Source organism: Stylophora pistillata, chromosome 10 (genome assembly GCF_964205215.1).
Source record: "Stylophora pistillata chromosome 10, jaStyPist1.2, whole genome shotgun sequence".
Lineage (NCBI taxonomy): Eukaryota > Metazoa > Cnidaria > Anthozoa > Scleractinia > Pocilloporidae > Stylophora > Stylophora pistillata.
Window position 1 is genome coordinate 25,891,751 of NC_142528.1, and position 12,250 is coordinate 25,904,000.

Genomic DNA, 12,250 nt, shown 5'->3' on the forward strand with positions numbered 1-12,250 from the left:
TTTTTGGTCAGAAGTTCTTTTCAGACTAATGACCAACCAGGCACTGTTAAATGCACCCGTGCACGATGCAAAACGTGTCCTTTCATTCACAACACTGATAAAATATCGGGATCTAAACGATCCATTAAGATCACCAATCACTTCACGTGCACCTCCGCCAATGTAATCTATTGCATAACTTGCACTTATTGCAAAAAGATATACATCGGCGAAAGAGGCAGAAGACTAGGTGATAATTTGGATATATCAACAAAGTTGAAATGGTAAATTGGCCACCGCAACGATTACAAAAGCTGACGTTTCAAGCGTTAGCCCTTCGTCATTCGCTCCGACGAAGGGCTAACGCTTGATACGTCAGCTTTTGTAATCATTACGGTGGCCAATTTACCATTTCAACTTTGTTGATATATCCAAATTATTTCGTTACCCCCACCGACGCAGCCCCAAACAGTTTCTTTCGAAACTATCAGCCTTTATTCAGAAGACTAGGTGACCGATTCCGAGAACACCTTCGAGACGTGGAAAGGATTGACAAGGACACATCGAAACCAGTCGCTAGGCATTTTAATTTACCTAATCATTCTAAGCAACATATGGCAGTCGGCGGTCTTTCCTTACACTTAGGTAGCACGGAAAGCCGTAAAAATCTTTAACAGAAGCTCATCTTTCAAACCGGCAGTCTAAATCCCACAGGGATCAACAAACGCTTTTCATTCCATTAATTTATTCTTGTTTTTCCCGTTGCCATGTTCCCACCAATAACGTAGCTCCATTTTCTGCCTTTAGAAGCACACACATCACACAATTCCTCTATTCGCTCCGACGAAGGGCTAACGCTCCAAACGTCAGCTTTTGTAATCGTTACGGTGGCCAATTTACCATTTCAACTTTGTTGATATATCCAAATTATGTCTATATATGGGACGAGCAAAATTTTAACAAAAATGCTGAACTAAGCGTTTGCTGCTTTAATTTTGAATTCAAAGGTTTTTATGTTTTCTAACGCTTTCCAACTTTGGGTGGCGTTCTTTGCACTACGATCTCCAAGTTGAGTCCATCCAAAATAGAGGGCAAAGACTGGAGTTCATCCTTTTTTTGGTACTACTGACTTCAACTGACGAAGCTTGAGTCGAGAAGCGAACGAAGAACTCACATGGTCTATCATGTTGCCTCCAACTGACCGGCTAGATCCCAGTCTTCATAGTCCTATCACACTATTGTCCAGTTGTTTGCATTGTTTTCTTCCCTTGATTTGGCCAGCGGTTCCTCTTTTGGTAAGCCTTAAATGACAAGATATTAAGTTAATATAGTGTTTGGGAGAGAAGAGCGCGTGATCAAAACTCTATGTTGCTTGTATCCGACGACGAATTTATCATGCAGCATAGTCACACAGATTAGGCTTCGATTGATTTTTAGATCCAAGCTTTTCGTAACAAAGATTAGACACAAACGCAAGAGGAGACTTCATACAACTAAAGATATGCATGCAATTCAAGTAAACATCGGTGAAAAGGACGGGCTTAACCTTGGAAAGCATCTTTTAAGTTTACCAGTGAAGCATAGAAAAGGAAACAAAGAAGGCAAAACAACAGAGTGTAGGAAAATATTGATGACAGAACAAAGAAAAATTGCAATGGTTTTTACACCGAAGTAAACCCGAAAATTGAGTCACACCGCATCTTAGCAGCGGATTTAGGGATGATTTCTTTGTGATATTCGTAGCAAGTGAGAATGATGAGGAGAACATTAGGTTGAGAGACTAAACCCCCCTTTTTCTTAATGCAATCGACCTAGTTCTCAAGGACGCCGAGAGGATCCAGAAATAACCAATCCTGAATCGCGTATTTGGTCACGTGGAAATCCCCAACGGCGTTGATTCTTTTGCCTGCGCTGAAAGATTCAAGCAACGTGCGAGGCACAATGCCCCCTTTCCCATGCATTATCAACACCGGGAGACCACATACTTTAACTCATGGGAATTAACTGTGAAAGAAATGACTTGATATGTAAGGAATTTACGTCTTTTGGCTCAATTCCCTATAAACTTATTATAATCTTTTAACGATTGAAATGCATATTATCACCACAATTTGACTCACCCTCTTTAGACAACTCCTTTAACGCTTCTAAACAATCTGCGCGTCGTAAGGCGTCACACAGATCTCTCGTCGAAGCATTTTTGTCCCCTCTCATCCATGTTAGGAGCCCTTGATAACATTTTTCCGAAATTGCCTTATGTTCTTCGTCTAAAATTTCTATTTTTACATCCTCCAAGCCCAGGTATCGAAGAACGTCCTTCCATTTGACAATCTTGAGATGTATGCAGCGCAAATGATTTTCGGTAACAGGCTCGTCACCCTTGCCCAACGGGACATAACTTCGTCCTGCAGTTATTAAGAACAATTTGCAATTCATGAGTATCGAAGGACTAATGCTACAAAGTGTTTTAGGCCCTGTTTACAAGCAAGGAGGGTAACCCTTGTGCTAGGGTTACCTTAGCAGGCGGGTCAAAGATAGCCCGGGTTTGCAAGCAAAATTTCACAGGTAGGGTTACCCTACCACCCGGGACAACTTACCTATGCTTGGTAACCGCACGCATTGTTATCAATGTTCAAAGGGTCTGGAAACAAGTAAAAAGTTGTCCCGGGTAGGCGAGTTATCCCCAGAAGAGCGTTTACAAGGCAGCTAGGGTTACCCTAGCGCTAGGGTAACCCTAGCACTCAGCTAGGGTTACCCTAGTGCTAGGGTAACCCTAGCAGTCTTGTAAACACGTCGATGAAAAAAAGAAGAAATGTGGGAGCATTAGGGTAACCCTCCTGCCAGGGTAACCCTACCTGCTTGTAAACAGGGCCTTAGTGAAGTAGAACTAAAAACATGTCCTTTATACTGGACATGTAACTTTTTGCGGATTATCCTAACTTTGCCAACTAACGATAGCAATGGCTTCATTACCGACCTGCATATGTTATCTTATTGCCGCCTTTGTTTTCCTCTGCTTCATTTGAAGGATGAAATTCACTGATAGTGCTTGTGCTGCTAGAAGGTGAGATTTCCTCGGAAGAAGGACGAGTAGCCTGGTTGCAGAAAGAAAAGGGGAAAACATAAGCAAAATGAGAATGACCTCCTTATGTCTACTTGTTTCTACGCGACTTTGTGGCACCAGGTTGTTATAGTCATATGATTGCTTCGCGATTCGATTCTTACACAAATGCATCACAAATATTTAGTGCCGGGGTTGAGATAGCTCACGAGGCAATTTTCGATCGATTGTCGGAAATGAATCGGGATTGCTTCGGTTTTGCTTTTCAGCGCCCTGTGATTGGTCCAGAAAACTCGCACCAATCAGATATTAAACTATGTTAGACCTAGTCGCATTTTGCCAGTTACTGCGTTTTCCAGCGCTTCAAGCAGTTTATTTGTTTTTACAGGCCCCTTTATTCTGATCGCTCGTTTCGTTTACTGTGGTTTATGTTTACGACTCTCGATCGAAATCCGCTTGTCAGAACAAATCACGATTATCATTACACTAGGGAACAAGGGCAAGAATACTTATCGTGTGCGATCGAAAAACGGACGCTACGTGACAGGGGTACAACGTTATACTTCTGGAGTTTGAATGGAGAACGAATATTACAGGACAGCATGGATACGTTACCTTTCGTAGGTCATAGCCTGGGTTTAGATAGATCGTGTGTTCCCTGGAGGTTTCCTCCTGCTGAAATCTTAGATTACATGAAAATGGCTGAACATTTTCCCTTATAGGATTTACAGCAAAATCGCACGAGTCGTTGGAGCGAAATCCATTGCGATACGCAATGTCAAAGGGGTATGTCTGTAATAAAAAATGATATATATTTATTAGTCTTAATTATAATCCTTGAACGATTTCTGTCTTTCGTTTAAAGCGATGGTAGAAGCAGGACTTTTTAGCCGGGGGATTCTATATAAACATCTTTTTGGAGTCTAGGAGCAAATCAGTGTAACCTTTATCATGATAAAATTCCATACCACAAAGGGGGTAGACATGCACCCCGAGAGGACCCCCCTCCCTTGAATTATAGCGTTGCAAAGCATTGTTTTCTCTCGGAAGAAAACGAGTGCACATAAGCCTTAAATACTCATGATCATTATGGTTGGAACATTAACAATTATAAACGTGCTTGACACTGTTCGGCTTGAATGCGACAACTGCTTCCAACAGCAGTCACGCAACAAACTGATTATGCAAGATCTTGCAGGAACGAATTCAATTTCATCCAACCCCAAACTTTACACTCAACATCCTTCGGAGTTTAACATAGAAGACATAGGGCGGAGTAGATATTTTCTTCATGTTAATAATAGATCTTTTCAAGTTTACCTGTGTGGCATCTGTCTTGTCGAGCTCCCATCCTTCTTGAATTTCCGTGAGTTTTACGGCGATATCGTTACCTCCATCATATATCGTAAAAAGTTTCTCCTTGGCTGGCTTGGAGCCTGGAAAACGTTCTTTTTCTCGTATTTCAACTCGCTGTGATAAAAAAAAAATGATTGCGCACCTTTATTTCACCAGAAAATCGGGAACCTTTGTTGTCTCTGATATAAGCATTGATTATTATTTCAATTGAGAAGCATGCGGCTTAAGCCTGAATGAAGATCAGCATTCGAAATATAGGTAAAATGGAATCTTATCAAGTTCTCGTATGATACAGGAAAAGCCTGAAGACGCAGTCGCAGCTGAGGAAAGTGCGACTGGAATCTTGATGTTAAGAGCAATTGCGTAAAGGGAAATATTCGTTTGACGAACCCTTACTTAAATAAATGTAAACTGAAACAAATCTCTGCCGTTGAACTTTGACCGTCGCCATTGAAACGCCAGTTATCATTATCGACAATAGCCTTTTTCAGGTTTTTTACATCCGGACGATCAGACCACGATTAACTTCTGCGACTTTGCTGATCCTAGCAGTATACAAGACACTTGTCAACTACGAATCTAGGTTATGGCCTCGCACACAATCAATTCCTATGTCCCCGCTCAATTGCTGTATCAAGCGACCGCGAACTCGGAATTGTCTCGGGTTCGAATACCCGCAAATACTATCTTTCTTCCGAGTCTGATAACTGTTGCATGCAATATAAAAGGAATTACAACCCTTCTAACCACTTACTTTCTTTGAATCCTCGTTATCACTGTAGATGTAGAACCTGAGGTAGATCAGATCGCTATGTCTGCCTGGTCTGCTGAAGAAAACTGTCGCCCTTTTCTTCTTCGATCCACCACATGAGAATATGCTCCAAAAAGAAAAAGTTTTGGTCTTAATGTGGACGGAATCTTTTTTCACCACGAACCATGCCTTGGAGTGGTGATTTTTCTCTGATATTGATGGAACCTTTTCCCATTGGATTGTTCCTTAGACATTAAGATAATGAAGAAGATCTAAATGGAGTCCATATTTTGTTTACTTACTGTAAAGGTGGCTTCAGCATAGAACTATATTCTAGCTGTTCAAAGTGGGCGCAAATGAAAACTCATCTCGGTGACAGAGCTGTGACTAGTTAACACTACTGCCACTCCCCATTACATAATAGTTAAATTGATCAGAGAAACTGAGCCTTTTTCCTTATTAATTTTTTTTTTCAAGTTTTACTTGGAATTTGTAAAATCTATTTAGCGCGCTTGATTGAGAATTGGCTTCTTATTGTGTTATTGTGTTCTCACTAACTTGAGCCTCGTCAGGTTAAACTGACTAGTTTTGTACGACAAGCTACTGACTGGTATAGAATTAGAATTTTTTAAAGCATTTACGTGGGTTTATAACTCCATTTCTAGTTATATAGAGGAAGTCTGCGTTTCGATTTTTCCGTGTTACAGTGATCGATACATAGAAGTAGAGCGCAATATATGTTGAGTTAGAAAAATACAAAGACTACGCTTTCATCCCTGCAAGCCTGTTTCGGGATTGCTCACTCATCAGGGGATTTTAACTTGATGCTCTGATGAGTGAGCAATCTCAAAACAGGCCTGTAGGGAGGAAAGCGTAGTCTTTGTATTTTTCTAACTCAACATCTATTGCTCTCTACTTTTATGTGTCGAGTACTGTAACACGGAAAAATCGAAACGTAGACTTCCTATGTATATAAACATATATACTGGAAATATACTGATTACCAACTTACCTTGATCAGTATATCGCTCACATCTGTAAACAGCTATCGAGTCTTTCTTGATCTCGTCAAAGTATAAACAATGTGGAACAGTGATTTCAACCGGCTTAAGTAGGTTGATGTCGTGTGGTCCACACTCGATCACGGGGGAAATTAGCGTCCTATCTGGCGTCTCCGGGATGTCTCGCAACAGAGAGGTTTCGTCATAGACCACTCGAAAGAAAAAATTCTGGTGAACTCCGTCGGGGACCGCTCCACTATCAACTGTGATTGTCACATCGGAATCAGGCGCAGACAACTTCCCACCGGTGTTGTCGAACGTGGCTTCTGCTTTAGTGATATATCTTAGCGGCGACCTGTCATTTAAAAAACGTAACGTGAATCCAAAGTATCGGTCTGGAAATCGTTGTTTTTAAGATGATTTATGATAGCATGGGCATAGAACGGTATAGACTTCTCAAAATCTTCAAAAACCCTTTCAAACTAGAAACGAGATGTTTTATGTATTGCTCGAGTTCATTTAATATTTTTCTTATTTTTCAACCGCTTTTTGGTATAAATTTCCTTTGTAGTTTGTCCACTTCTTAGGGACTTTTTAGTAAAGCTTTAAGTCGGTCGAAGTAGACACGAGATCTTAAGTCATACATAAAGTCAAGCCATTTTCTAATGTATGACGAGATTGTTAGTTGTTGTTGTTGTTTTTGGTTTCTTATTCCGAGGAAAACAGAAAGTGCAAACGGCTACAAAAAAAACAGTAAATGTTTAGGTCGAAGACAATCATTTTAACCTGTTACACGATTTCAATTAGTTAATGGGATGCCAACAAATTATCCAACAGTGAAATATTGCAAATGTTTTGGTAAGGTCAGGCGCCTAAGAGACCCCTCCCTAACCCTCCTCATTTTTTTCGCTCTGCGCAACTATCGTGCCCACGTTGCCTCGCGCACTCCTTACTAACTGATTACTGGCTAACACTTTCTGACCTCCATGACTCAAATTATCGAGAAAAAAAAACAAACAAAAAAAAAGACAAGCTTGACGACGTACGTTATGTTAAACACGTCAAATACTGTGGTGTGATGGACATCAGCAGCCACAACAGTGTTTTCAGAGGGCAGGAAGGTGTGTAGCGTAGGCTGGCTCGACTCAGGCTCATGTACATCGACAGGCACTCCTACGACATTTCCACCCTGCCAGTAACATAACCAAATGAGTACGTAAATAGGGCAATGTTTAATTTTTTTAAAAAGAAAACAACATAACTAACTAGTTTCCCAAGCGACCATACATTAAGTGCTTTGTTATATATTTAGACTTTCCTTCCAACAATCATAAGGCAAAAACATGCTTTTGAATTCGGCGCGCGGGAAACGACTGCACAATTGTATCCCGGTCGGGATACATTTGAATTTGGTCAGGAGCACGTGACCAAGAATCAACTAATCACAGTTCTCGTTTTGTTGGCGAAAGTCCAGGTATATAACAATATCTACGATTACTGTAACTTCTCTTGGAATAAACGGAGGCGTTAATCATTAGACTTGAGTATTTAGATGATGGTTCCATTAATTGGTGCCCGCCTTTACCGTTCGCCAACTCTCTCAACCTTTGCCGCATAAGAAGAAGCCTCTCCAAGAGAAGAGTTATTTCTTCGGGGTTTCAGGCAACTGGTCTAGGTGCATCAAATTCTTAACTTATGTGGCTAGCCTAAAGAGTCCTTCCTGTTTTGACACTGTACCGATTCATAATAATTGCTCTCATAACTACACTAAGACCAAACGTCAACGTCAATCTATGTGGACGGAATCGACACAAACCTGTTCTGCCCATGAACCTGCAACACTTGATACTGATGTGCTGTCACAGCAGTCGGATGGTGCCATACAGCGCGGGCGTCTGCAGTCTGTCAGCGGGCAGACAAAGAAGCATCCTGTGGGTAAAAACAATGACCACATTAGCTTGGACTATGAGAGAAATTTCTTGACCTGCACTTTTAATGTCAAAAGTGATTGCTTGGCCTAAGCAGAAGTGGAAACATCTATCATACTGAGGCTAGTGATGGAAATCTGCCTGGATTGCATGAATGAAGTCCTTTATCCAAGACGCAAGAACTGCTCTTTGAGACAGAGAAAAAATACGTCACTGGATTTTTATAGTCACAGTTTCCTTTAAAAGTAGATCTTTCACCTTTTGTTTTCTTGAAGTTTTTCAGCCGATAGAGTGCCAAGGCAACTACGAACACAGCAACGATAACTACTGTAATCGCTATCCATAGCCAGGGTTTGGTTTGTGGGAATATATCCTGGTCACGTCCAGAATTTGGCTCGGGAAGCATAACTTCTTTGTCCATGTCGATGCTCATCTTGTTCACCTTCCCCGACTTAAACGCACCTTCTGAAATGATAATGCATAGCAAAATGTTCATCACAATACTCAATGAGAACCTAACGGTTGGTTTTTTGGGAAACTGATGAAATAGAGTATTTGTACCAAGCCTTACTTGTTCTAATAGTATGCTCAGGTTGAGGAACCTTTGTGGTGCGCTCTTCCTCTATTCCAAAAGTGTTTAATTTAGTGTTGAGAGGCTGAGATGAAGAAAGGGAAGATTTCCAACGCGGAGTCACCGTATCTGTACTGTTCTGACCAGTCTTCCTCGAAGGACGGTGGGGAGTGTTTTCGTCATCTCCTTGCATTCGATGATCTGTTGGGTGTTGCAGGGTCAAATCGTAATCGTAAATTGTTTTCTCTGTCTGCTGAGACGACGGCGAGCTATTAACAGTTGGTATCCTCGACGAGAATAAGCTTGGAGGCTTTGGACTGGTTGAATGAACTCCAAGTATCAATCTGTGTTGAAACTTGGGATTTCTTCTGCCATCTGCGAAAGGGTTCTCAACTCTTACAACTGTCAAACGGTCTTCAGGTTTCTCGTGTTCTCTGCTCTTATTGCGGACAAGGAAATCTACACCAAAAAGACAAGTTTTCATTCAAAGAACAAACAATTGAACTTAAAAGATCTTACCTTACCAATATTTTTCCATGACTCTTAAATCAAAACTTTTATCTAAAATGTACAACTATTTTTAAAAACAATTAGCACCAACTGACAGACTACTTTTGTGAGTAGACACAAAGCCATCATCCCAGGCATATATGGAAACTTTTCTGTAAACAAAACCTAGGATTACCTTCACCTCCTCCTCTACCGCAATCTTTGTCTTTGTAGATCCGTATGCCGTCTTTATCAAAAGGGCATTCCTTACAGACAGTATCTCTTGTCTTTTCGCAAGGCCTCAGTACTCCAAACCCAGGAGGACATGCGCTGCATTCTTTACACACAACATTCGACGTCGGAGTGCAAGGAAGAACCTCGAATTCTTTGAAACCACAGCTGGAGCAACGTTTGCATGTTACGCGACGAGAAGCGTGCTCAGAGTATGTTCCTTCAGCGCATTTCACGCAACGAGATTCTTCAGTTTGGCTGCACAATGTAGAAAATCCTGCCGGGCACTTTCTACAAGCCAAGTCGATTAACTTTGGAGAGACTGGATAGAAGTTTACTTCTGTTTCACTCAGTGACTTTCAGCAGATATAAGAAAGGAAGAATAAGAAAATGAATGAATTACGTTTAGAACTTGAGTTTATTTAACATTAGAAATTTTTTTTCCTCATCACGTTTTACGCCTTGCGGTTCTATTTTAAGGTAAAGTTTGCTTATTATAAATATATACCTAAAGGGAAATTTCATGTACCCGGTGTCTTGAAAAGCCTCGTCGCAGCGGTTTTTTTATTATCATGCGCATGGTTGAACTCATGACGGTACGTGCTGTTATGCACGCAACAACCAAGCTTCTTTACAGTAGAAACCACAAGGGTATGCGATGCCATGACGATTTATTGTTAATGAACAGTACTGACCTTAGAAGAACTTACAGCTAAATCAAAGAGACTTTTACAAATACTATCTCTTGCTCGAAAAATGCTATCTTGGGGGCATATGATAACAAAAAGCCCTCACGATTTTCGATGATTACTTTTATTTTCTAATGATCTTGATGTAGACTTGATCGGGCATGCAAATGAGTAAACAACTTAAGTATTACTGAGTTGAAAAGTTTCGGCGAACCAATCAAGCCCACACAAAGTGATACATCACATTTAGCACCTGTAAATGTTTGCTCTACATATCCTGAGTGATGCAACCAATAATTCAATTTTGAAGCAATATATAAACACATATTGGTGATACAATTGGACGATTTCATCATTTATCAGAAACTTTCATCAGCACCGCTCGTCTCGTCAAGAAACAATGGATATTGCGCCGGTGTTCCGCATCAAAAGTTTTTTCAGTTCTGTTAGTAACATTTTTTTAGGTTTTGCTTTATAATGACTTTCGATCGGAGAGAATACACATCTTTAATGGGTACCACACTCAAGTCAATATTGCAAATGAAAGAAGGCTAAAACTAAAACTAATGTTAAACTCATTTAAAACTTAATTATAACTGAAAAAAAAAACAGGAAGTTGGCGAAGTTCCCAGATTGTGATCATGAAAAGGCATTTAAGAACAATAACACAATATTCTGCAGTGGTTTCCTATATAAACGTTTTTCTTGAAAAGTGTTAAGGATCAACAAACTCTGATGACTTTGATTACACCTGATTTTCAATGCCAAAATCGAAAACAAGAGCTTTTAAATTGTTTTTAAGAAGCTGTTTAAAAGAGGTAAAAAAAACAGCAACGATCACGCTACGCTTGTAATGAGGTCGCATCGAAAAGCGATCATGATCCACAGCGCTGGAGGAATGTCTCTTTCAACATGACGCTCAAGCGGCTATTGAAATGAAATATTTCGTGTCTGCATCGATAGTTGACGTTCGCATGACGCTTGTACCCTTCAGCGCAGCTGAGACAGGAACCATACAATTTTTATTTTACTTTTAATACCTGTCGGAAGCGTGGGACAAAATATTTCTTGTTACATTACACCAAGCGTGTCGTGTCAACAGATGATATTTTAGCGTAAATGATAAACTCGTTTGCCAAATTCGATTAGGTTTTACGGTCGAAATAAGGAGAATTGAGCTGTTGGGTAAGTAATTTAGTCCGGAATATATGTCACGCAGTGAAGATGAAGTAAGAACGGTTCAAGGATGACGCACTACCGTAGTCAGTAAACCGAATATCAAATGTACGTTTCTCGAGAATACAAGTACTACGGTGGTTCTAGAGCATTATCTAATCTGGTGTTTAAGTATTTTGAAATATATTAAGCAAGTACTTACGAGAGACGAGTGGAATCCCATCAAACTGATGGCGAAAACTAGAAACCTGTGTGCCATGTTGAAACACTATTGCAGCAGAGACAATGTGTCATGCGTTCTTGACCTCTTGTGCGCGTTTACGAGCTGAATAAGTGGTAAATTGCCGTTTTCTTTTCGTGTGAACGCCAGCTGGACTTGTGGTCTTCGTTTCTGTCTTCGAATGACTCATAAATTGAAGGTAGAACAAAGAAACTGAAAATTTTCGGTGCAGCCCTTAGTTAACAATGTACGGAAGGGCAATTTGGAGGGCTTTTGATTTGTTCCAGCAAGGCGTGGCGGGGGCTTACCCCTTATATGACGTATTTGTTTATTTTTTATTCAGAAGTTACAATGCACAGTCACCATAAGAGAAGATCATTCTCTCTTGAAGAAAGACGCGTGAGCCTGGGGTTGAACCATTGTCTACCTAAACCTGTAAGGAGGTAGAAACAAACAAAAACAAACACTGAGGGAAAAACAAGGTCGAGCAGATTATCCTTCTCGAGGGCTGCCGAGGAAAGAGAAATCGATGTAAAAGATTTAAAACTCGCTTGTAAAATTAATTATCTTACATCATTTCCCCTCTACTAACAGGCTATGAACGAAATTACAAATCGACAAGGTTTCGGAAGGGAAACGGAGTGGCTTCCGAGGTACATTTGCATATTTCCCTGTGATCATTTAAACCTTGGATATGTCGAAATATTTCAAGTCTAAAGATAGCATTGTTAAGTAACTCTTCATTTTTGTCAGTCATTGGGAATTCAGTTGTGTTAGCGAAAGTGCAGACGTCTTCAT

The 12,250-nt window shown here is 40.4% G+C and overlaps 1 protein-coding gene and 1 long non-coding RNA gene across 7 annotated transcripts in view; one reads left to right on the forward strand and one right to left on the reverse strand.

Annotated features, from left to right (window-relative positions):
• Positions 1-547: 547 nt before the first annotated feature.
• On the reverse strand, positions 548-11,732 carry LOC111323038 (uncharacterized). 2 transcript variants are annotated; one of them, XM_088736514.1, is made up of 13 exons: positions 11,435-11,732; positions 9,339-9,723; positions 8,648-9,106; positions 8,335-8,541; positions 7,965-8,077; positions 7,195-7,337; positions 6,160-6,503; positions 5,151-5,392; positions 4,361-4,510; positions 3,656-3,832; positions 2,957-3,074; positions 2,100-2,384; positions 548-1,280 (listed from the first exon to the last, which is right to left on the reverse strand). In XM_088736514.1, exons 1-13 carry the CDS (start codon positions 11,489-11,491, stop codon positions 1,210-1,212), a joined length of 2,751 nt encoding a protein of 916 aa, XP_088592640.1. In that variant the 5' UTR covers positions 11,492-11,732; the 3' UTR covers positions 548-1,209. The 2 variants fall into 2 exon arrangements, with proteins under 2 accessions (XP_088592640.1, XP_022782046.2); XM_022926311.2 differs by having other exon boundaries at positions 9,333-9,723; positions 11,435-11,731.
• Positions 11,050-12,250, forward strand: part of LOC111323041 (uncharacterized) — a 3,294-nt gene continuing 2,093 nt past the window's right edge. For 4 of the 5 annotated variants that reach the window (XR_015992615.1, XR_015992613.1, XR_015992614.1 and 1 more), the window contains exons 1-2: positions 11,050-11,241; positions 11,796-12,250. The exon at positions 11,796-12,250 is cut by the window's right edge. This is a non-coding gene — a long non-coding RNA (uncharacterized LOC111323041). The remainder of the gene's footprint in view (positions 11,242-11,795) is intronic. The other variant, XR_015992612.1, reaches the window with a different exon arrangement.

What these genes read in the sequence shown, in the direction of transcription:
- LOC111323038 (XM_022926311.2), bottom strand. Translation starts at nt 11,491, where the DNA reads ATGGCACACAGGTTTCTAGTTTTCGCCATCAGTTTGATGGGATTCCAC. An exon ending in AAACTTCAAGAAAACAAAAG is followed by an intron (nt 8,078 to 8,334) that starts GTGAAAGATCTA and finishes TTTTACCCACAG; the next exon opens with GATGCTTCTTTGTCTGCCCG. An exon ending in ATAACGAGGATTCAAAGAAA is followed by an intron (nt 4,511 to 5,150) that starts GTAAGTGGTTAG and finishes TTTTTATCACAG; the next exon opens with CGAGTTGAAATACGAGAAAA.